The sequence below is a fragment of the Kogia breviceps genome, chromosome 12 (genome assembly GCF_026419965.1).
Source record: "Kogia breviceps isolate mKogBre1 chromosome 12, mKogBre1 haplotype 1, whole genome shotgun sequence".
NCBI classification, from domain to species: domain Eukaryota; kingdom Metazoa; phylum Chordata; class Mammalia; order Artiodactyla; family Physeteridae; genus Kogia; species Kogia breviceps.
Window position 1 is genome coordinate 61,738,998 of NC_081321.1, and position 23,947 is coordinate 61,762,944.

Here is a 23,947-nt window from a genome sequence, read left to right on the forward strand (position 1 = left end):
CTTTCCGTTTTCTCAAAGCTGAAGTTGACTGTGCTTTGTAAAACTGGCTCACCGACGCTCGGGACCTGCAGTGCCTCTGGATTCCAGCCTCCGGGGCTCCACACCAGACAGTCTGAGAATGCGAGTCACACTTGCTGTGACAGCCTGGATGCTCTCTGTGGTCTCCAGTGCTTCCTCTCCAGCAAATACTTTGCCAGATATCGAAAATGAAGATTTCATCAAAGACTGTGTTCGAATGCACAACAAGTTCCGATCAGAAGTGACTCCAAAAGCCAGTGATATGCTATACATGGTAAGAAAAACATGAGTGCTTGTGGCAGAAGTCAGTAAAAAACAACTAATGTGGATTGATTTTGGTGGTGAATCCTTGGTAATCCTGAACAGGGCTCTCGCGGTGATGAAGGTGTTAAATTCACCACCTGCGATCAAAACGAACCCAGTTTTGCTCTGCCTACTCAGTTTTTGTTATAAAGCAAGTATGTTTTACTTCTCTTTTTGGACACGTCCTTTGCACATGTCCTCAGGTGCAATTTATGTCTCTTTTTTGCCTGTTACTTTTTGTGAGGTTTTTTTGGTTTCGTTTCTTGTCTCTAAGTAAGTTGACTTTTTTTTTGTTGCCGGCAGAGTATTGACTTTCTCAGGAAGGCCGCAGGGCGTCTGGGGGAAAGGCTAGGATTTTGATTCAGTCAGCCTTGGGTTTGAATCCTAGGTCTGTGGCTTTGGCCTGGTTTTTAACCTTTCTGAGCTTCTTACGATAGGGGCTATTGTAGGTATGAACTTACAGAAAATATGTGAAACCAGCATATGTTATTTTGCAGCATAATAGACCTTCAGTGAAATGTTCTGTGTCACGCACTATTTTTTTTTTTTTTTTTCTCACTGCCGTGGCCTCTCCCGTTGCGGAGCACAGGCTCCGGACGCGCAGGCTCAGTGGCCATGGCTCACGGACCCAGCCTCTCCGCGGCATGTGGGATCTTCCCGGACCGGGGCACGAACCCGTGTCCCCTGCGTCGGCAGGCGGACTCTCAACCACTGCGCCACCAGGGAAGCCCTGCGTCACTCACTTTGATTCTAAATTCCTCGGAACTAGATTATCATGTCTCCCACTAACCCTAGTCAAAACTTGAAGACCATAATATGATCCTCCACATATGGAGGACCTACATGTTTGTGGTCCTTCTCCATTCTGGACCTCGCACCTCACCTCCCATGCAAATTCCCGCTTTGCTCACTGTGGTTACAGTGTTGGGTAACAGGTTCCATTCTTGACCCTCCTAGTGTTTCGTATTTATTTCTGCAGACTTGGGACCCAGTACTAGCCCAAATTGCAAAAGCATGGGCAAGAAACTGTCAGTTTGCACACAACAGACAGCTGAAGCTACCCCACAAGCTGCACCCCAATTTCACTTCACTGGGAGAAAACCTCTGGACTGGGTCTCTGTCCCTCTTTTCTGTGTCTTCAGCCGTCACAGACTGGTACAACGAAATTCAATACTATGACTTCAAGACTCAGAAATGTGACAAGGTCTGTGGCCATTATACTCAGGTAAGTATCTGCCTTATATATTGAAGCCATCATTTCAAGGGTAAGGAGAAAGCTGGAATCTGGTGTTAAGGAAAATATAGAGTAAGCTAGTGTCCCTGTAAATAGGAGAGAGTAGGGGTTACAGGCTTACTTTGAAAATAAATAAATGGAACAGACTCCAATACCAGAGGAGATAGTGCTTGCAGAGTGTAGTTACATGGACATAGGTAAAATGTGAGGCCCACCAATCTTTGAATAATTTTGATCACACCTGTCTTCCCGTGGTATTTTGTTCCATTTGTGAGCAATCAAAGGACCTTATGAGTGAATGGATTTATTCCAGGTACGAGTTATCTAGGAAATTTGAGTCAGTTGTTCTGGGATTATAAAACTGGGAGAAATAAGCCTCTCAGACAGAAGCATCAACAAAAATTGAAGGGGACTTCCTTGGTGGTCCAGTAGTTAAGACTCTGCGCTTCCACTGCAGGGGGCATGGGTTCGATCCCTGGTCGGGGAAGATCTGCATGCTGCAGTGTGGCCAAAAGAAAAAAAAAATTGTGGTAATAATAGTTGATGCTTCCATATCCGCTTAGTCTTTCAAACATGGACTAAGAATATGATGTGCCACATAAAGAGGAAAAAAATAAAAGTCCCAGACCCAGTGGAGAGGTCAACATATAAATTTGTACAAATAATCCTGTAGCTACCTTGCACCCACATCTACAGTATTAGTCTCTAGCCACATTCAGAGCTTCTCGATGAGATTTTTTTTTTTTTAATTCAAGTTGGTTTTGGCTTCCTAACTCTAACTCACATTTGCAACATGGTGGAAACAAATCCCTAGGAAAAGTCTTCTATAATCTTCTTAATATACTGCCTCCCTACTATACTGGCCATATTTTATTTATTTTTTTTCCCGGCAGTCCTTGTCAAACCAATAACTAAAGGTAGTGAACCTATGTTTGACTGGTTTTAATGTAGAAAAAAATGGTTGAAATGACGTCTGAGGGCAAAAGCATTTCTAACAAGCCGGTTAACTTGGAATATTACGTGTTTTTAAAGAGCAAAATGTTGGTAGAAAAACTGTCAGCATAGTTCAGCCTTATAAAGATTCTGACCTCACTGGTGGTGTTATAGATGAAACACGTTTGGCACAGTTATAGGAAATTGTTATAATGAGAGGGAAAGGGTTGATTTCAGTGAAATTTTCATCTTAAGGTTATTGTAATCAAGGAGGAGCTATCAAATCATCAGTAGCCTTGGTCCCTTTCTTGGAAATATAAGTAAGGTCTCGCCTAGACTTGCCCAATAAGCCATCAATTTTGGTTTATATTAACAAATAAACTTAGCCAGAAAATAAATTTCATTGGATTCCCACAAATCTTAAAGGGCAAGAAAGCTAAATCCAGAGTACCTACCAGTGGTATCTGGTGCCATTATGCACTATGGTATTAATCTCCAGAAGTAATTGTCAGTCTGAAGGTGCTGCCTCTCACTCAGTGTTTAAGCTTCTCCCCTATTCTAGGCACTTTGTAAGGTACAGGTCATGCGTTTTAGTCCAGACTCCTGAAAAAACAGAGCCTGAGATAATAGCTTACGTGCTAAGATTTTACTTGGGAGTACAGAGAAGTGAGAGGGAGGAGAAATGGCTTGTGGGGCAGGGAATGAGGGACTCAGCTGGGAATGGCCCCTGACCCTTAGGAGGGGACTTTTATTTGGAAGAGATGTGTGTAAGTGGATGTATTATAGCGCGCATAGCTAGTGTGCGGCTCGGAGAAACTGACGAGGTGCCATGGGAGCAATGGGGACAGAGCAGCTGACCTGGCCAAAGGGAGGTATGGAGAGACAGGACTTGTTCATACAGCGGGAGACATATAACTTGGTTCTTAAACTGAGTGAGAGTTTGTCAAATGAAAAGGAAGGTACAAAGAACTCCAGGCAAAACTAACAAGGTGTAGAAGATGTACAATGTATACAAACGAACTTGGCATTTTAGAAGAATGGCAAGCAGCTTAACCCACCAAATACACAGTGATCCAAAGACTGTTAAATTGACAACAGTCTCCTAAACCCTGCAAGTTAAAAGACATTTCATGTCCATCATTCCAGGAGGTCAAAACAAGAGGAGGAAACTTCATTCTATGTCATAGAGGCCCGAGATCTCAGAGATGGCCCTCCCCAAATTAACAGAGCTTACTTGTAAATCTTCCTCTTGCATCTAGGGGGAAAAAAAGAGGGCTAATATTTGGGACATAAGAAAACATGTCCTAAAATCCAGTTCCTTTCAGACAGGTAGCAGAACCCAAAGTGAGTGATCCTAACCTGTTATCTTTAAGAGACCACTACAGTCTACCCCCCAACTCAAATGATGGAGAGGATGTCCAGGGACCCCCTGGATCTGGGAAGAGGCAGCACCAGCAACTACTTTTTAAGTGAATGTGGTACTTAGCTCTCTACATTTAAGATCTCATTCAACTCTCACCACACACCTCTAAGAGATGCTATTATCCATAGATGAATAAACAGGCTCAGAGGGGTCAAGAGCTGTTATCCCAGTGTCATTTAGCTAGTAAGAGGAAGAGCTGAGATTCAGATATAAGATATGTTGCTTATCTAGTAAAGTAGTAGTATTTAGTAGTCATTGAACAAAGTTTAGATTTCTTCCATTAGCTGATTTTCCATCAATTGGAAGAAGGCTCTGAAAGCTTGATTGAAGACTTCCTGTTTTTATCCTTGCAAGAAATCTTGCTGGGAGGTCCAAGATTACTCAGTTGCCATTTTAAATTCATGCTGGAAATGACCTCAAGTGGGTATTTATAACTTCCCATTTACCCTCATCTTAATTGTTAATAAAAAGCAAGCTATTCTCAGATTTTGGCCAGTGAGCAGTGGTTGTACAGAGTAAAGACAATAGATTCAGATGCATTATTTATTTATTTTGTGGCTGTGTTGGGTCTTCATTGCTGTGCGCGGGCTTTCTTTAGTGGCGGCGAGCGGGGGCTACTCTTCATTGCGGTGCGCGGGCTTCTCATTTCAGTGGCTTGTTGCAGAGCATTGGCCTCCAGGTGCGCGAGCTTCAGTAGTTGCAACACCCGGGCTCTGTAGTTGCAGCACGCGGGCCCTAGAGCACATGGGCTTCAGTAGTTGGGGTGCGTGGGCTCAGTAGTTGTGGTGCGCAGGCTTCAGTAGTTGTGGCGCACAGGCTCTAGCTGTGGCACACGGGCTTAGTTGCTCTGCGGCATGTGGGATCTTCCCAGGCCAGAAGTCGAACCCATGTCCCCTGCATTGGCAGACGGATTCTTAACCACTGCACCACCAGGGAAGTCCCCAGATGCATTATTACTTCATGAAAGTGTGATATTTCTTGACATGTTAACGCTTTAGTTCTGTCTTCACTAGAGATTTAAATTGTGGAAGAATTCTGGTGTATTAATATGGAAGATTATTTAGGTTAGCTATTTTGTTGCCGACAGTTCATCTTTATAAAGTTTGGGAATACTTTGACCTAAATAGCTGGTCGGGGGACTCCTCTGGTGGTCCAGTGGCTAAGACTCCACGCTCCCAGTGCAGGGGACCATTTTAAATTCATGCTGGAAATTAACCTGCTCATGGAACTAGATCCCACGTGCCGTGACTAAAAGATCCCGCGTGCCACAACTAAGACCCGGTGCAGCCAAATAACTAACTAAATATTTAAAAAATAGCTGGGTGGGCAGCAGCTCAGGTTTGATAGTGCTAAGAATGCCCACTAGATGGCACTGTTGATCTCATTTCTTTTTATCCCCACCCGTTGAAATTTTTATTTTTACACCCTCCCAGAACCAACGGAAGTGTGCGATGTTTCACCGTTTATCTAGCTGATTTTGTACATGTTGCATATTACTGATAATGAGTCATATGGACTCATACTGAGAAGTGAAAGGGGAAGATGGTGTAAAGGGGTTGTTAGCTAGAAGGAAGAGACATGCCTGTCCCCACTAGGTTGGATTCCCCAGATGCAATGTTTTTGTTAGGTATAGGTTGCTGATTCTGCCAAGAAGGAAAGCACTCTGGAAGCATCTTGCTTAGGGCGTGTACTGTCCTCACAGCACTTTGTGGTCAAGTAGCATTAGGTTCCACCCCTTATCTAGGAAAAACTGGGGCAGTATGTATTTATTGATTTGTTATGAGGTTAAAGATGTTGCATGTAACATGCTGAACACTACCCGGCCACTAGGAAAATTCTCAATGAGTAGCTCTTAATTTTTTAAAATTATTTTTGTTGGGCTTCCCTGGTGGCGCAGTGGTTGAGAATCCGCCTGCCGATGCAGGGGACACGGGTTCGTACCCCAGTCTGGGAAGATCCCACATGCCGCAGAGAGGCTGGGCCCGTGAGCCATGGCTGCTGGGCCTGCGTGTCCGGAGCCTGTGCTCCGCAAAGGATGAGGCCACAACAGTGAGAGGCCCGCGTACCGCAAAAAAATAATAATAATAATAATAAAATATTAAAAATTATTTTTGTTTACCATATTAAAAAAATGAAAACATGCAACAGGGATCTGCCTGATTTTAAAATTTTCAAATTTTTAAAGCAGAAGAAAATTAGTCATAAGAGAATAAAACATGAACATCTGTTGAGAGCTTGCTATGTTCCATAAGCTGTTCTAATCACTTTCTTATTAGCCCATTTAAAATGTCAAAATAAGCCTGTGGAGTAAGTAGGTGGTGTTACCCTCATTTAATAGAGAGGAAGCTGAGGCCAAGGTCACACAGTGGGTGGCTGAGCTGAAATATAAACTTGGTCTTTGTAACCCCAGAGCCCACAGAGTTGAACCCAGAACCTGAATGCCCATGAAGCTATTAAAAAGAAGCCAACTTGAATGGATAAATAAACTGATACATCCATGCAATAAATAATACTCGGCAATGAAAAGGAGAGTGACTAGTAATGAATTCAACAGCATGAGTGAATCTCAAATGCTTATGCTTAGTGAAAGAAGCCAGATTGAAAAAGCTACATTTAAACTGATTCCATTTATATAACATTCTGGAAAAAGCGAAACCACAAGGACAGAAAATAGATTAGTGATTGCCAGGGGCTGGGGGTGGGAGCTGACCACAAAGGGGCACAAGGGAGCTTTGGGGGAAATGTTCTAGATATTGAATATGGTGGCGGCTGCACAACTATATGCTTTTGTCAAAATTCATAACCTAAAAAGGATGGCCTCTATGTTAATTACAACCTGATTTAAAGAGAGCCCAACTAAAACACAAGATGAACGGTAACTAACATTTGCAGTGTCTTGGAAAAAAGAGATCAGAAATGTAAAAGAAAGTAGAATAAAAGAAATAGCATATAAAGCATTAAGTGTGTGGGAGGAACCCAAAGATTAAGAGTACTTGAGACTTGAGATACAACACTGGAGGAAAGTGCTCAAAGACGAAAGGATCAAAATATAAAATGATTGACTCAGGCAAACGTACTCCCAACATGGTCAGTTAGCATGCATAAGAATCACCTGAGGAACTTGTTAAAATAGAGAAACTTTCTGGCTGAATAATGTTCCAATATGTGTGTGTGTGTACCTGTGTGTATATAAATATACTACATTTTCCTTAAGGAAATTCTGTTATTAGCATGGATAGATCTACAGGTATTATGCTAAGTGAAGTAAGTCAGACAGAGAGAGACAAATACTGTATGATCTCATTTATGTGTGGAATCTTAAAAAAAATAAAACGAACTCTTAGAAAACAGATTGGTGGTTGCCAGAGGTGGGGGATGAGTGAAATGGGTGAACGTGGTCAAAAGGGACAAACTTGCAGTTATAAGATAAATAAGTCCTGGGGATGTAATGTACAGCATGGTGACGAGAGTTAACAATACTGTATTATATATTTGAAAATTGCTAAGAGTATATCTTAAAAGTTCTCATCACAAGAAAAAACTTGTAACCATGGGTAGTGATAGGTGTTAACTAGATATTGTAGTGACCATTTTGCAATATATACAAATACTGAATCACTGATTACATTGTACACCTGCAACTAATATAATTTTGTATGTCAGTTATATCTCAATTTTTAAAAAATACAGATATCAAGGACAATTCCAGTGACTCTCATGCAGTAGGACTGAGATGGGCCCAGAAATCTGCATTTTAAACAAAGCACCCCAGAGTAAGTCACTTTGAGATGCAGTGAATAGAAATGAAGAAATTTAAATACAAAAATGATTGGGAAATTAAAGTACAAGCATCAAACCTGAGAATGAATGGCCATAAAACTAGGTGCTCTCTGGGAGATAGAGGCCTGATTTACTTGGTTACCTGGAGTTCCCTGCAGGGGACTGCAGGGTGTGAGATGGTAAGGGAGACACCCCACCTCAACCGGGGAGGGCCGTCCTTCACCAAAGGAGAGCACTGATCCTCTGTGGGAGACCAGTACCTGCCTCCCGAGCTCCTCCCCAGTTGTCACACAAGGAGGAGGACAGAATGCAAAGTGTCCCAGCCCCCCTGACGCTGCCCACCCCTCCCTAGCTCCTCCCCCACCTCCTACTCCATCCACAAGCTGTGGAGGAGCTGCCTCCATCCTAATCCTCTTCCCCTACTCTACACTCTCTCCCCAGAGAGCTGTTCTTAAATGATTTTTTTTTTCTTTTTTCTTTTTCTTTTTTTTTGAGTAAATTTGACCTTTTTCAGCAGACACACCAGCCTTGTCTCAGTTCTGTGAGTCTTTCCCACCCGGGGTTGGTTCACACAGGTGTGCCCTCTGCTGGGAATCTTCTCTGGCCTCCCAGACCAGCTCACTTTCAGCATCGGCCTCACTAACTCAGAGCAGGACCCCTGCTGTAACCCCCTGAGCACCCTCTGCTTCCCCTTCACAGAGCTCAAAACCCTAGCCTAAGGTTTCTTGACTGCTTTTCTCTACATTTTGTGAAGGCACCCACTGGCTCCAGCTCATTCATCTCCCTGTATTTGGTACAACTAGTCACAAAGTTGCTAAATATATATATATATGTAAAAATAATTTAAAATTCAATTTCATATCACTGTAAAAAGGAGTGCATTTAATTGCTGGCTTAAATCCACATACTAGATTTTTTAAATACTTTAAATACTTTTTTCTTCAGCCTTCTATTACAGCAAACAGTCTCAGGATGAGCTGTGTAATTTGTGTGGCCTAATGCAAAATGAAAACGGGGATCCCCTTGTTCAAAAATCATGGGAAAAGTGCCACTGAAAGTGCTAAAATGTGTGACAGCACTGAATTAAACCAAGTATGGGGCCCTTCTGATCACGGGGTCCAGTGGGACAGCACGTCCCTCTCCCGGAAGCTGACCCTGTTCTTGCTTTCCCTCCTGTGCCACCAGCCACCCCTTTTCAATGTTTTGCTGGCTGTTTTTTTTTTCTTTATCCCATGCTCTCATTTAGTTGTTTATCTATATTATCTTTGCTTACAAGGTCTAATCCATTCCCACTTCTTCCAGGTTTGTATCTCGAGCCACGCTCTACCCTCTGACCTGCAGATGGTCATCTGACAGGCATCTCAAGAGTAGCAGGAACTGAACCCCTTGTCTGTGTTCCCACCCACTTCCTCCTTCCCTCATTTCCTCCGTCTCAGCAACTGTTGTTCAGACCCAAACATTAACTTGATTTTTCTCTTTCCCTCTTACCCCACCCTCAAACCAAAAGCAAATTCAGCTTTACCCCTAAGCTGAACCATGAACCTGGTCAATTCTAGGGAACCCCATTACCATCACCGAAGTGAGAGTCACCATCTGCTCTTTCCAGTACCAGTGAAGCAGTGTCCCAAATTCCCTCCCTCTTTTCACCCTTGTTCTTCTCAGTCCATCTAGTTTAACAACCAAAGTGACCTTCCTAAGACCTGAAAAAGGGACTCTCTCTCCCTCCACTACAAGATTCCCCATGAGCTGCTTCTCTATCTCTGACTGCATTGCCTGTGATTCTCCCCCACTCCTGGATCCCAGCTCCGCTTGCCTTTATTTACTTATTTATTTATTTATGGCCATGTTGGGTCTTCGTTGCTGCGCGCGGGCTTTCTCTAGTTGCGGCGAGCAGGGGCTACTCTTCGTTGTGGCGCGCGGGCTTCCCATTGCGGTGGCTTCTCGTTGCGGAGCATGGGCTCTAGGCACGCCGGCTTCGGTAGTTGTGGCTCACGGGCTCTAGAGTACAGGCTCAGTAGCTGCGGCGCACGGGATCTAGGTGCGCGGGCTTCAGTAGTTGTGGCACGCGGGCTCTAGCGCGCATGCTCAGTAGTTGTGGTGCACCGGCTTAGTTGCTCCACGGCACGTGGGATCTTCCCGGACCAGGGCTCAAAACTGGGTCCTCTGCATTGGGATACTTAACCACTGCACCACCAGGGAAGCCCCTCTGCTTGCCTTCTTTCTGCCACTGTGGCACGCAAGCAGACTCCACGCCAGGGCCTTTGCCCCAAGGGCTCCCTCTGCACGGATACTCTTCCTCCATCAGTTGGTCTCCTGCACGTTTTGAGCGCTGCCTCTTCATCATTCAGGCATCACTTCAAATGCCGCCTCCACACTCGAGACGCCTTCCCAGTACACCCAAGTGAAAGCAGCCCTCTTCCTCCCTAGCAGTCACTCTCTATATCCTGTTAGCCTGTTTTACTTCTTCATTGCACTAGTTGTCAAAATTAGCTTAGTTATTATTTGTTTATTTCACACACACACATACAATTTCCAACCAAATTCTGACTACCTAAAACTTTCCTGGTGGTAACTGCTTTACCTAAGTAGAGTTAATATGCCTCACTGTATTTACGAAGGCCTGTTCATACTCAAGTGTTGATTTTAGTATCTCTCTCTTCTTAACAATCCGTATTTTCTTTCAGATTGTTTGGGCAGATAGTTACAAAGTTGGCTGTGCAGTACAGTTTTGTTCTCAAGTTTCTGGCTTTGATAGTCTTCGCAATGGAGCACATTTTATATGCAACTATGGACCAGCGTAAGTGCCCAAATTAACCTCTTTCTGGGGGAAAAAAAAAAACTATTTTAGGAGTACTTATCTTCATTATAGAAAATAAATCTGGGTAATAAAGACAGTGTAAAAGAGAAAATTCACGTTACCCTTAATTCCTCTGCCCAGAGATCTACTCCATTTACATTCTGATACCTTTTTCTTTGTATGTGTGTTTGTGTTTGTGTGTGTCTGTGTGTACCTTTGTAAACACTACATAAACACACACACATGAACACATTTTTTTTTAACATTTGTTTGAATGTCATTTGGTTTTTCTTATTATTTTTTAAATTTATTTTTGGCTGTGTTGGGTCCTAGTTTCTGTGCGAGGGCTTTCTCTAGTTGCGGCAAGTGGGAGCCACTCTTCCTCGCGGTGTGCGGGCCTCTCACTATCGCGGTCTCTCTTGTTGCGGAGCACAGGCTCCAGACGTGCAGACTCAGTAGTTGTGGCTCACGGGCCTAGTTGCTCCACGGCATGTGGGAACTTCCCAGACCAGGGCTCGAACCTGTGTCCCCTGCATTGGCAGGCAGATTCTCAACCACTGAGCCACCAGGGAAGACCCACGAACACATTTTTAAGAGTAGGAGGACTAAAATGTTTTCAGGGACATAGATTAATTGGATATTGTAATAACACCACAAGATGGGAAGATTAATATTCCATTATATTTATTAACTTATTAAAAACTTTTCAAACCAGAACAAAACAAAAACCCACTCTGAATTGAATTTCTCAATTTATATAACTTATTTCATTTACTTTTGATAGTTTTGTTTTTGAAACAGACATCATTTTTCTCCCTTTGGAAAATGGGAAGACACATGACATTCTCCTCCAACTTCCTTTAAACTTATATATGTGTGCTTATGCATTGTACACATACTTAGAAAACTGAGATAATGGAAATACATGTTTTCTATTTTTTACTTAAAATTACATATCAGCATTTTCTATGGCATTGAAGTTTTAAACATGATTACAATAATTAAAAACAATGCCATAATGTTTGTATAACGCTTACTATGTACTAAGCACAGTTCTAAGTGCTTTGCATATATTAAACTTATTTAATCTTCATAAAAAGTCTGTAAGTTCTACTATTACCCCTGTTTTGTAGATAAGACAACTGAGGCCCTGACAGGCAACCAACTTCCTACTTCTTTATTGAGCAGAATACTTTAGGTCCCTTTGTGCTTTTAATTTATTTTATTGAAGTATAGTTGATTTACAGTGTTGTATTAGTTTCTGGTGTACAGCAAAGTGATTCAGCTCTACACGTATGTAATAGTTTGCATATGCTAATCCCAAACTCCCACTCCATCCCTCCCTGACGTCCCCACTGGCTCTTGGCAACCACAAGTCTGTTCTCTATGAGTCTGTTTCTGTTTTGTAGGTAAGTTTGTTTGTGTCATATTTTAGATTCCAAATACAAGTGATAGTATATGGTATTTGTCTTTCTTTCTGACTTACTTCACTTACTTTGATAATCTCTAGGTCCCTCCATGTTGCTGCAAATGGCATTATTTCATTCTTCTTTTATGGCTGAGAAATATTCCATATATATATATATATATATATATATATATATATACACACACACACACACACCACATCTTCCATCTTCTTTATCCATTCATTTTAGATGGACATTTAGGTTGTTTCCATGTCCTGGCTGTTGTAAACAGTGCTGCAATGAACACTGGGGTGCATGTATCTTTTTTGAATTATAGTTCTGTCCAGATATATGCCCAGGAGTGGGATTGCTGGATAATATAGCAACTCTATTTTTAGTTTTTTGAGGACCCTCCATACTGTTTTCCATAGTGGCTGCACCAATTTACATTCCCAGTGAGGGAATGTAAACCCTCACTGTTGGAGGGTTCCCTTTCCTCCACACCCTGTCCAGCATTTATTATTTGTAGACTTTTCAATGATGGCCATTCTGATCAGAGTGAGGTGGTACCTCATTGTAGTTTTGGTTTGCATTTCTCTAATCATTAGTGATCTTGAGCATCTTTTCATGTGCCTATTGGCCATCTCCATGTGTTCTTTGGAGAAATGTCAATTTAGATCTTCTGCCCATTTTGGGGTGTTTTTTGTTGTTGTTATTGAGTTGTATGAACTTCCCTTCGTCGGTTGCATCGTTTGCAAATATTTTCTCCCAGTCCATAGTTTGTTTTTTCGTTTGTCTATAATTTCCTTTGCTGCGCAAAAGCTTGTTTGATTAGGTCTCATTTGTTTATTTTTGCTTTTATTTCTGCTACCTTGGGAGACTGTAGGTATCTTTGTCCTAATCATTCCCATCTAGACAAAAGTCAGGCCTTTCCAGTAGCATGTTTCTCCCAAGATGAATTCTATTTCCCTAGAAGTCACAACTGCCTTGTTTTTCGCTTGTTTTTGAAGTAGCAATTTTCCTCTCTTCTTTATAGTATGGAACGCACAATTAAAGTATGAAGTAGCATAAATGACTGCATTAAAAACATTCTAGAATTTACTCATTGAGTACTGTGCTTTTTAACAATGAAAGATACTCCAATGATTAATGTCCATTTTGGATCTTTCATAATTATCAGAATCTGTACTATATTCCTTTGACTATTTTCCACAGGGTAGCATAAGCATGAGGGTTAATCTGAGACAACCGGAATTAATTTGGAGCCAAACGAGATTTGAACATATCTTTTCAGTTGGAAATGAGGTGTTAATAAAAAGTAATGTCTCAACTCTGAGATTAATGTATAGTATTAAGAGAGAGGAGTCCATGAACTTGGATTAGAAAAAAGTTACATCTTTTGCACTAACTTCTATTGAAAGTAACATTTCCTTATGAAGATAACACTCCAATCATTATCAGCAATAGCTATGACTGTACTGCACTACCTGTATCTTTATCACAGATGTGTTCATATCACTTTCTAGTTGCTGCATCTCTCTCAAAATAGTTTTTATCACTACCTTGAAATTACTGTAATTATTAGACTCGCTGCTAGCTCTTACCTAATACTTAATAGAGAAGTACATATTAGTATATCACAAATATTTTTAACGTTAATAACTATTTCAACTTAATTTCTTTCCTTTATAATCCTATGAACTTTAGGTATTTTTAAACTATTTTGAGAAAGAGCCCATACGCTCCACCAGACTGCCAGAGGGTACATGACATGAAAAAGTTAAGAACTCCTTTCCAAAAGTAGAGTTCCCCAAAAGATTAGAGCAATGGTACGTTCACTGAAATAAATGTACAGCCTTTCATCATTACTACTCCAGAGATATTCATGGGGATATAAAATGTTTGGTTATTATTTCATTTTCAAATATGTGATCTTGGTCAATTACTTACACTGTGCCTCAGCCTCTAGCTATGGGGATTAAAAAAATTATAGTATCTTCCTTATAGGGTTATTGTGAAGATTGATTCATTCGAGGATGCTTAGAACAGTGCCTCGTACAGAGTATTCAGTAATTATTATCTATTATTCATATCACATCTTTTATGTGAAAACAAATTACATTTTAGAAACTCCCCCATATTTCTTGTTATATGCTTTTGGAAAGCCCTTTCCCCAGCCAAATGGCTCCTATCCAATAAAAACTATGGAGGTTTGCTAGACTGAGGAAAACAAAAATGTGGGTCATGGTAGCTTTTCTAAGATGGACAGTTTTTTGGATGACAGTGATCACACAGGCCAGACAGTATGTAGAGGGAGTACTGCTCTGAAATCAGACAGATCTAGGTTTCGTTCTGACTCTGACATCTGTACCTTGTGATTTTTGGCAAGTTACTTAATTTTTTAGAGGTTTAGTTTCCTTATCTGTAAAATTGAAATAAAAATAACTTCCTCCCCGAGTTGTCTTAAGAATTAACTGAGATGATTAAGACATAGGTTCCTTAACACAGGCACCAAGAATGAACTTGCAAATATCAGCAGGCTTCCATTTCTGCTTCCCCCTCTCCTCTTCTCTTACCAACCCTCCGAATCTGTGGACTTCCACCCTAGGATTTAGCCAAGGACCATAATAAATTGCAATTGGGGGAAAAAAAAAAAAAAAAAAAAAGACAGAAACCAAAAACTCTCCTAATGGACAGTTTTCCTCTACTTCACAGAGGCAATTACCCAACCTGGCCATATAAAAAAGGATCCACATGCAGTGCCTGCCCCAGTAATGACAACTGTCTGGACAATCTCTGTGGTGAGTAAAAGGAGCAATCTACCAATAATACAGTGTGTTCAAAACTCTTGTAACTTTCTACAGAGCTAAGAATGCAAACATTTGTTTTATCCTAACAGCTATCTTCAGGGAAAGTGGCATCAGGTAGCAATCAAACCAGTGGCTTACTGTCCTGGGAATGAATATATGGTTCAAGAGAAATTTAAAGAAGCAAATAATATTCTTTAGTTAGCACTAATCAAAAAAATAACAAACGACTCTGATGCTGGGAAACTGTAGACCCAAGATTTGCTAATTTCAGCAAGATCAAAAATTTGTATAACAAAGTTAACCAAAAGAATTCTGAATTGTGTGATACTACCTGTCCAAGCACTCAAGACTTGCATTTTCATCTGTAGAATTAGATAAATGAAATAAAGCTGCAAGGTGACACTTTTTACTAGTTAGACAGCATTTAATGAGCAACAGTGTAGGCTAATGAAGATACATTTCCAAGGATGTTTTACATACCTTTGAAATATTAATACATAATTGGCCAGGAGTCTATTTATGGTTCCTGTCCCAGACACGTTCCTTTCCATCTCAGTATGTTTTTTTTTTTTTTTTTTTTTTACTTTTTGCCATGGTGTGAAGGAAAACCTCAATCGAGCTGTTGCAGCTGTGCAAATCCTCTAGGACTTTCGTGTCCAGATCTGTTAACCATGTACCCCTCGGGGCTGCAGGGCTGGGGTGGGGTGCTAGGAGCAGGAGGGTAGAGTGGACTGAGTTTAACGGCATACATTTTTGTTTGGCCAAAGCGTTGCATTGCTTACACGTTTCCTAAGGTCCCTTCCGGGTTTAAAATTATAGAATTCTTTTCAACTGCTTTTCCCTTCCTCCTGATTTGTAAGCACTGAGTTCTCATTTTTACTCTAGCTACAGAGACGCTTTTACTACCGGCTTTCTGAGCCAGTCATTTCTCTCCAGTTCAACCGTTCTTTCCCTCATAATTAGTTTTGTTTAGACAACTCACTCACATGTAGCCATAGTGCAACAAATCCCTTCTCAGAGCACCAATATGTTAACTGAATTTTTCATGTTACTCCAACACTACGAAAGCATATCTTTTTTTTTTCCCCAAGTTAGGCAGTATGATATAAGAGTTAAAACCACAGATTTTTAGAAACAATATTTCTGAGTTCAATTTTCAGTTCCACCATTGTGGCGCTGGGCAAGTGTCTGGACCTGTTTCCTCATTAATGAAATGTAGACAGTGGCACCTCTTCTCAGGTTTCATGAAACGAATGAAAAAAAATTATATCTAGAACAAGTGCCTGGCATACAGTATCACTCAATAAATATTATCTATTTTCCCCAAATTCATCCTTCCTGTAATCTCAGATCTTGAGTTTACTCTTGGTATTTTGGTGTCTTCTTTATGCCCAGAGTTTTAGATGATATGTTTTTATGCTAATGAACAAGACTCATGCTTCTTTAGAATCTGTGATGAAAACTGAGACAATAATTTTAAATTATGTAAAAAGTAATTTAACTGTTGCCACTGGTTAGCTGTCTTTCCCACTCTTTGGACTCTGAATTCCAAACAGGCAGGAGTTATGCCTATCTAATTCAACTTTGTAACCAAAGTGCCTAGTCTGGAAGGCAAATAATTGCTAATTTGCATGTTTCCTAAAAAAAATCATTCTCTATAAAAATCTAGACAGTAACACCACCACCAGCACAATGATAAAATGAAGAAAACTGCTGGAGTTTTAGCTTTTGATCTTAGAGATCTAGCTTGAAATGGTCTCTAACCTTGTGGGATAAAATTCAGAAAATTAAGGCTGTAGTCCAATAATGAAAAGCCCCTGGGCTCTTAAGAGAGACAAAGGAAAACGCACGCTAATTTGCAGGGGGGTAAGGGTTAGAGGATAAAAGCTTTCATTTATCAGATTTCGTCTCTGACAAATTATGGCAAACACTGGAGGAAAAAATCCCTTTTCGGTCTTCTAGATACTGGTAGGTTCAATAAATACCAATGGAGGCCAAATCAGGATGGTTTTGCAAAATGTGCTGGGCACACCAATGGTACACAAGCTAATTTCAGCTAGTGTATGGATGACATTTATTTCAAGATTCAAAAGTTGAATGTTCAACATTTAAAAAATATACATGTAAGAAAAAATATAACTAGCAAGCATATCATACCTTGATTTCATGGATATAACTGCCAAGAAAAGTTAAAGCAGCAGAAGCTTCGTGGCAATTCACCACAGACAAAGCCCAGTCAGTCACAGGTATGATGACCAGGAATGCTCACGAGTACCAGAGGGTCAGCTCCTTGATGGATTCCACCATAGGAATGCAACAGCAGCTGGCATAGAACCAGTGTAAAAGAGGTGTCTGACCATTTAAAACGCATAAGAAGGCTATGGCAGATGTGGAATTCTCTTCCCAGTGCTCTGAATGTCAAAATCTTAATAAAGCTCAGTGGAAGGAGAGGAGTAAATATGACTTTGATATGCAAATGCCCTACTGATATATTAATGACAGGCTGGAATGTATGAGACGCCACTGTCTCTTCATTACTGACTGATCATAGATAGTATTCTTCTCAGGAGAAACTTATTTTCAGGAAAATATTTTAATAAACTGCTCACAATGATTATTACTAATACTTATTTTTAATTGTTTTATTTTAATTACATTTATCTGCCAGTTACATTATATAAAATGATTTTCCATTTATAGTAGTGGTATATAAAAAGTTTATATATAAAGGTTATATACACAAGTTGATTGCAACAGTCAATGGTTATAATTAAGAGACTTGGCTTTTAAAAAGAAAACAAAGCAAAAGCCTCACCAGTATCTATTAATTTTTTTCTTCTGATTTTTATAGCTAACCCGCAACGAGACAAAGTGACACGTATGTATATAAACCTTAAATTGTATAAGATCTATCTGAGCTATGTTACTGCATTATGAGGAATAACATTTAAGAGGATATTTTATGTTTGTTTCACAGGTTACTACTCTGTTGTGTTTCCAGACTGGCCAATATTTCCACGTAACAGATACATATCTCTTTTCCTCATTGTTACTCCACCAATCCTAATACTGAGTGTTATAATTATCAGTTTGGTCAAGCACAAATACCCTCATTTAGTTCTTCTGAACTAATACAATCCAGGGGGAAAAAAACCTCATTCATACATGGCTTTAAAAAATAAATAAAAATTGGGTGTATTTCTAATTTGCAGCAAACCCTTACTCAAAGAAGAAATGGTTCAATTTCCTAACATTGTAAGATAAACTCATCTTTACTTTCCACTTTTTATGAAGAAGCATTGTTTTCAAGCTGCCACAGCTGTGACTTTCAGTGAGTAACCTATCCCCTGTATGTCTTAGCTTCTAAATATGTGAAATCAGTGAGCTAGATTTAGATGAGTCCTGGCCCTCGTCAGTAAAAATATATAACCTGTTGCATGCTGCTTCAACTCTAAATATCTGGTTTTCCCTGTTCTCTTGCAAATTTGATGTCTTTCTGGTTTACTACTTCCTCAGACTCATATTGGAATAGGGAATTAATTTAAGAGGCCTTGCACTTTGGGATTATGGATTAGTCTTGGAACAAAATGTAAAATGAGATTACAAAAAGGGATAAACCTAAATGTTTACCTGTTGCCATTAGAGCACTGAAAAATCTATTTTCCTCAAAACCAAATGCTGGGGCAAGATTATATTTAAAGACTAACCAGTGGCCTCAGACATTGGATTTGATGGATAATTACAGTAGCCACGATGCAAAAATCTTTATATAAACAACCTTAAGAATTACCCCTAAAACCATGCCTAGACAAGACCTGCCTGGAATAGATTAGGTGCAATGCACAAAAACACATATATACCACCTTGTAGTATAAAATTTTTCAAAAAACATGGAGAATACAATTTATAAAGAATTGCTGTTTATATAAAGTGATCAGGGTATTACTTCTCACGGATAAGGCAACTAATGCCCTAGTATCTCAAAATCCTTTACAAAAGGAGATAGCTTAATAAATTCTAGCTCAGGGTTTTTTGTTTTCGTTTTTTGTATGTTACTTTTTTTTCTTCTTTTTCTTTTCATCTGCTTCCATTTTAAGCTTAACTTCTTCAGCTGTAAGAGCTCCCAGTTTCTTACTCTTTGCTTTCTTAACCTTTTCCTTGATGGCAGCCACATCAATTTTAGTTTCAGTAGAAGCTAAATAAAAACAATACATGTAATTCTTTAGATTATAACAAATAAAGAATACATCTGTAAGACAATAATATCAAAGTACTGTTACAATTGAAAGATGTTATAAAATATAAAACACAAAGTTAGAAATTTCTTCTAACTAGGAGAAAACAAAGTACTTTAAAAATACATTAGTGAAAATATACACGAAAATGGCATTACACTTTAACTATTTGAACCAATTACTGGATTCAACTATGTTAAAATTACATGTTTTCCCTTAAATTGTTTGAGATGAGATAATTTATATTCTTTTCCATATTTTGGAACTTTAGAGTATTCCTTAAAAAACTTAGTTTTCTGAATATTCAATTAATGACAAGTAGTATTTCATTTAACAAGATTTTGGTAATAAAGACAATAATCTGAGAGTATCTGGAGGTCCTCCTAACAGAAGCCAACCCCATGTGTTTAGCACAAAAAGTGTGAACAAAACAGAAAAGCAGTGAAAAAAATGCAACTTTTTCTTATTATTTAAAGAACAGCACTCAGGACATAAAAGAACCACAAGCTGAAACATCATCAAACAACCCAGCAACTTGAGAGCAGACTTAAAGCCTCCACTAGAGTGGAATAGCTACACTTTAATCAGTAATAAGCTGAGATTTAACTAGCTATTGAATACCTTCAGAGTACATAACTGACAGATTGTACAAACTAGAAATTATGCTTATGATATTTTTAATTTTTATATAACCAAGGATCTAAATAGTAAAATACAATACTTTTAAAGCTGTTAACACTGATATAAATTAACAAAATAGTAACGTTACATCTGGCTTTGACCAACAGGTCATGTGCAGTGCTGCTTGGTGACCTCCCTCCCCTCACTGTGCCACTGACCACTTTGGAGTTACCTTACAAAAGACTACACGTTACTAGTGGAAAAGAAAATGCAAAAGAGGAGAAGACAGATCAAAATGAGGCTAGGAATGAGAAGAAAAGGCATCAGCGTGTTTTCTCTGAGTGTCTTTTTAAAAGCCCCTGAGTAAGAAAGATCATCCTGCTATTTTGTTGGTGTCTTTTAGCCCAAGTGATGAGAAATCCACATTAACTGTACAGGAATCAAATTTTAAGCCACAGATCACACAAGTAAAGAAAGTACAACTTTTGATAAGCTCTTTTTAAAGGGCATGATAGCAGAGCTCAGGGATCTTACTGTTTTATTTTTACAGAAGATTCACTGCTCTGGTTTATATCTTTCACAACAGAGTCCTTCCTTAGCACAGAGGTCAGGAAGGGACTGTCAATCTGGGATACTCTTAAATAGGCATTAGCTGCCACTAAATTATAAATTATCTCAGTCACTGCTTTTCCCTAGGATTTGTGATTAATGAAATGCTAAGAGAATTGATGAAACACATGGTTATTTCTTAACACTCAGAGAGCTTCAGACAAATCCACTATGGGTTTACTTTTCCTCTAACAGACTTTTATAGCATACCAAGAGTTGGAAAACGAGCATTACCTTTCTTAGGTTTCACAACTGGTTTTTCTTTAGGTGGAATAAATGCTTTGTTTCTTTCCTCTTGTCTCCTACTAAGAGCTTCTGCTTGTTTAGCCTACATCATTAATTAAAAAACTACATTAAAAAACACTTTTATAGTTAAATAAGAATTCAAGTATCTATAAACTTTGCAATTAGTGTTGTAAGCTAGACATAGTCTCACCTTTATTGCTTCCATCTTCTGTCTCTTCTTTTGACTTGCCTTCAGAAAGTATTCACCAGTAGCCAATTCTTTATCAATCTGTTGAAATCAGTATTAATGTAGATGAGAAGTCAATTCCTAAGAAATTCACAATGACCTTGAGGTAAAGACAGTGGGGTCAAAACTGATTACTCTATAAAGGTAGCAACATAAAAAGAAGGAAATGTCCTCTAAGCTGAGGAGAATATATATGCACAAAAGCATGTAGGTAGGAAAGCAGGTGATGGGTTCATGGTATACACAACAGACTGCTTGAGGTGGGGTGGAAGGTCAATGATTCAGAAACTGGAAAGACAGTTTTGGGGAAGCATGAAGAAACATGAATGACAGGTAAGGGAGGTGGGATATGATTTAGAAATGACTGAAGGTTCCTGAGAAGAGTGAAGAGAGCAAAGTAGCACTTTATAAAAGGTACAGAAGAAGAGAAAAGCCTGTTTAAAAAAAGAGGTTGCAGCATACAAAATGAAAAGGAAGAACTGTCAGGATGTGGAGACTAATTAAGTACTAATTAGAGCAAGCAATAGAAAATTCATTAAGTAATCAACATATAATTAATTGGTCTACCTAAGGCCATGTTCTACTAAACTCTAATACTAAGCTCTCTACAATTACTCACTCACTTAATCCTCATTAACAATTCTTTGAGACAGGTATGATCATTATCCCCATTTTTTGTACAAAGAAACTGAGGCATGGATGGGTTAAATAAATTATGCTCATAATTACCTAGCAAGTAAATGGCAGAATAAGTCAAATGAGACATCGCTGATTCAAGAAGCTTACAGTCATAGAAAAAAAAACCTACTAACTACAGTACAGGACTATACAAAATATATCAGGTGTTACAAAAGCACGGTTTAGTAACTGGATCACTCCACTTTCCCCCCAACTAACACTTTCTTCCTGGCTTCACTTTCTTTGTTTTCCAAAGTAGACGTCAAGGTCCAACTCTTCCACTCTTTTTTAACTATGATGATCATCATTCCTTTTTTACCTTTGACCTTTCATCAAACCTTCCTGGAAAAAAACTACAAACAAAGGGCTGTGGGGAAAACCAAGACATAGTACACAGAGAGAGATGGGTTTACATGCTGAGCACAAAGAACTCATAAAAAGGGAAGACTTTAACATACAGCCAAGGAAGGGAATAATGAGTCAGAGGACAAGTGAAGACAGAATTCAAAACAGGCAAAGAAAAGATTGATGCAGATGGGAAAAAAAAAAATTGTGATAAGAGGAAGTTGAAAGAGTTCTTGCCTCGTAATCTCAAATACTTCTAGTAGATGACAATGCATTTTATTTTACTGGAGTGGGAGGGTGGCTAAAGAATTAAAGAGGACACAGAGCTGCCTGAGAATACTTAAGACCTATCTGAGGTTGGAAACGTGAATTTTACGGGATATAATCCAAAGATATGACTTTCTTCAGCTATGTTCAGTAGCCACATTATGAGAAAGAAGTCAAGTTTTAGGACTGATCCAAGTTTTAGTTTTGTTGGGCAGGTGTGATAGAAGAAAAGGGAGTATGAAAGAGAACAGTGATGGGCAAGAGAGAAAAGGAAATTTTAGTAAGAGAATGATGCCAGAAGACAGTTGACAAAATTAGAGGCATTCATGTCTTAAAAAAAGGATATTAGACTAAAGATTTTAAATCCAGAGCAATCATATAGTACATGGTCACATGAATGATGCTAAAGCAGAGTAGAAAGCATTGTGGACTAAATCGTTGAATTTTTTTTTAACCATGGAACATTTATAGTGGCTACAGATACACAACTGACACCACCCACCTTGACGGAGTTTACACTCACAGTATGAAGCCTCCACTCCCCACCCCCATACAATTAGTTCAGAATAAGCCTATTCACACTTACCTTTAGTTTCTTATATCTCTACACACCCAAACGTACCTACACAGAAATTCCACCCAAAATACCCTCAAAGTTTCTGAGAAAAATAGATTAAAATGGTTTCCTCCTCATGTAAAGAAATTCAACATTTAATACTGACCTGACTTTCTGGCTGTGGTGGTGGGAATGGTGTATACTCCTTCTTAACAGTTTTCTTCTTTGGTTCCTTGCGTTTATTCACATTTTTGTGCTTGAACTGTGGCAAAAATCTTTCCCAACTCTGTGATCTTAACTCAGAATCTTTCGCCAACTCTCGTTTAATCATTAAGGTCTTCAACCATGGCAATATATGAACAAAGTAAACTTTTAATTTTTTTAAAGATTTTTTTTTATATGGACCATTTTTAAAGTCTTTATTGACTATTGCTTCTGTTTTATGCTTTTTGGTTTTTTGGCCTTGAGGCATGTGAGATCTTAGCTCCCCGACCAGGGATTGAACCCGCACCCCCTGCATTGGAAGGCAAAGTCTTAACCACTGGACTGCCAGGGAAGTGCCAAACATTTTTAATTTTAGAAGTCATATGTTTCTCAACCTAAGACATTATCAACATTGTTCCTATAAATAATAAAATTAAAAGGAACAATTCTTAGTCACTTCAGTAGGATTAAACCAATTCCCGAAAGAAAAAATATATAATCTCAAACATGCATAATTAACCAAGCATCAGAAAACCATTAGAAATTTAGACAGAATTGTTAAACTGAGATGAAAATAAGACTAACTCAGTTTTTCAACCATTATTTCATTAAAACCTTTAAAATTCAACCTAACAATAGCAGGGAGAGTTCTTAATTAGTGATGTTTCCTACAAGCAGGAAGCTTTCAGTAGCACCTGAAATATCACAGGGAAAGAATAAAATAAAGTTTCTCATGATCAACAAAACGAATGTTTTCACACTTCCCCTACTCCATCTGAATTTTATAGACACTGAAACATCAGAGGATGCAAACTAGGCATCAGATGCAAGACAAGCTCTCTTCATCTTTAATGTCCCAATGTAACTCAAAATCGTTTTTTCACCCCAATCTAAGAGTGACTTTTCAACTTAACTTCATTAAATTCAAGGATTGTTTAACAAATATCCATCATAAAACAACTCATTATACCATGGTTACATTTCCAAGAATAATCATGAACTTTATGCATACAGGGATATAACAGATCTCTCTCAAAGAGCCTATAATTTGAGTGTTAAATTCCAAAATAGGTTTTAATGCAATCTGAAATATTCCAGACTTTACTTATAGAAAAAGGCAGAATTCAGGACTTCCGGGTGTTCCAGTGGTAAAGAATCCACCTTTCAATGCAGGGGACATGGGTTTGATCCCATATCCCATATCTGTCAGGGAAGATCCCATATGCCACTGGGCAACTAAGCCCAGGTGCCTC

At 39.1% G+C, this 23,947-nt stretch overlaps 2 protein-coding genes across 2 annotated transcripts in view; one reads left to right on the forward strand and one right to left on the reverse strand.

Annotated features, from left to right (window-relative positions):
* Positions 1-17,912, forward strand: GLIPR1 (GLI pathogenesis related 1). The gene is made up of 6 exons (XM_059081726.2): positions 1-292; positions 1,301-1,546; positions 10,376-10,488; positions 14,613-14,698; positions 17,559-17,585; positions 17,685-17,912. The coding sequence occupies exons 1-6, from the start codon at positions 119-121 to the stop codon at positions 17,837-17,839; spliced, it is 801 nt and encodes a 266-aa protein (XP_058937709.1). The 5' UTR covers positions 1-118; the 3' UTR covers positions 17,840-17,912.
* Positions 17,327-23,947, reverse strand: part of KRR1 (KRR1 small subunit processome component homolog) — a 20,549-nt gene continuing 13,928 nt past the window's right edge. Inside the window, exons 7-10 of the mRNA XM_059081724.2 lie at positions 22,657-22,827; positions 20,609-20,686; positions 20,407-20,500; positions 17,327-18,902 (exon numbers count right to left, since the gene is read on the reverse strand). Of these exons, the coding sequence (XP_058937707.1) occupies positions 18,760-18,902; positions 20,407-20,500; positions 20,609-20,686; positions 22,657-22,827 (486 nt within the window). The 3' untranslated portion in view covers positions 17,327-18,759. The remainder of the gene's footprint in view (positions 18,903-20,406; positions 20,501-20,608; positions 20,687-22,656; positions 22,828-23,947) is intronic.

What these genes read in the sequence shown, in the direction of transcription:
- GLIPR1 (XM_059081726.2), top strand. Translation starts at nt 119, where the DNA reads ATGCGAGTCACACTTGCTGTGACAGCCTGGATGCTCTCTGTGGTCTCC. An exon ending in CCAGTGATATGCTATACATG is followed by an intron (nt 293 to 1,300) that starts GTAAGAAAAACA and finishes TTATTTCTGCAG; the next exon opens with ACTTGGGACCCAGTACTAGC. An exon ending in GCAACGAGACAAAGTGACAC is followed by an intron (nt 17,586 to 17,684) that starts GTATGTATATAA and finishes TTTGTTTCACAG; the next exon opens with GTTACTACTCTGTTGTGTTT.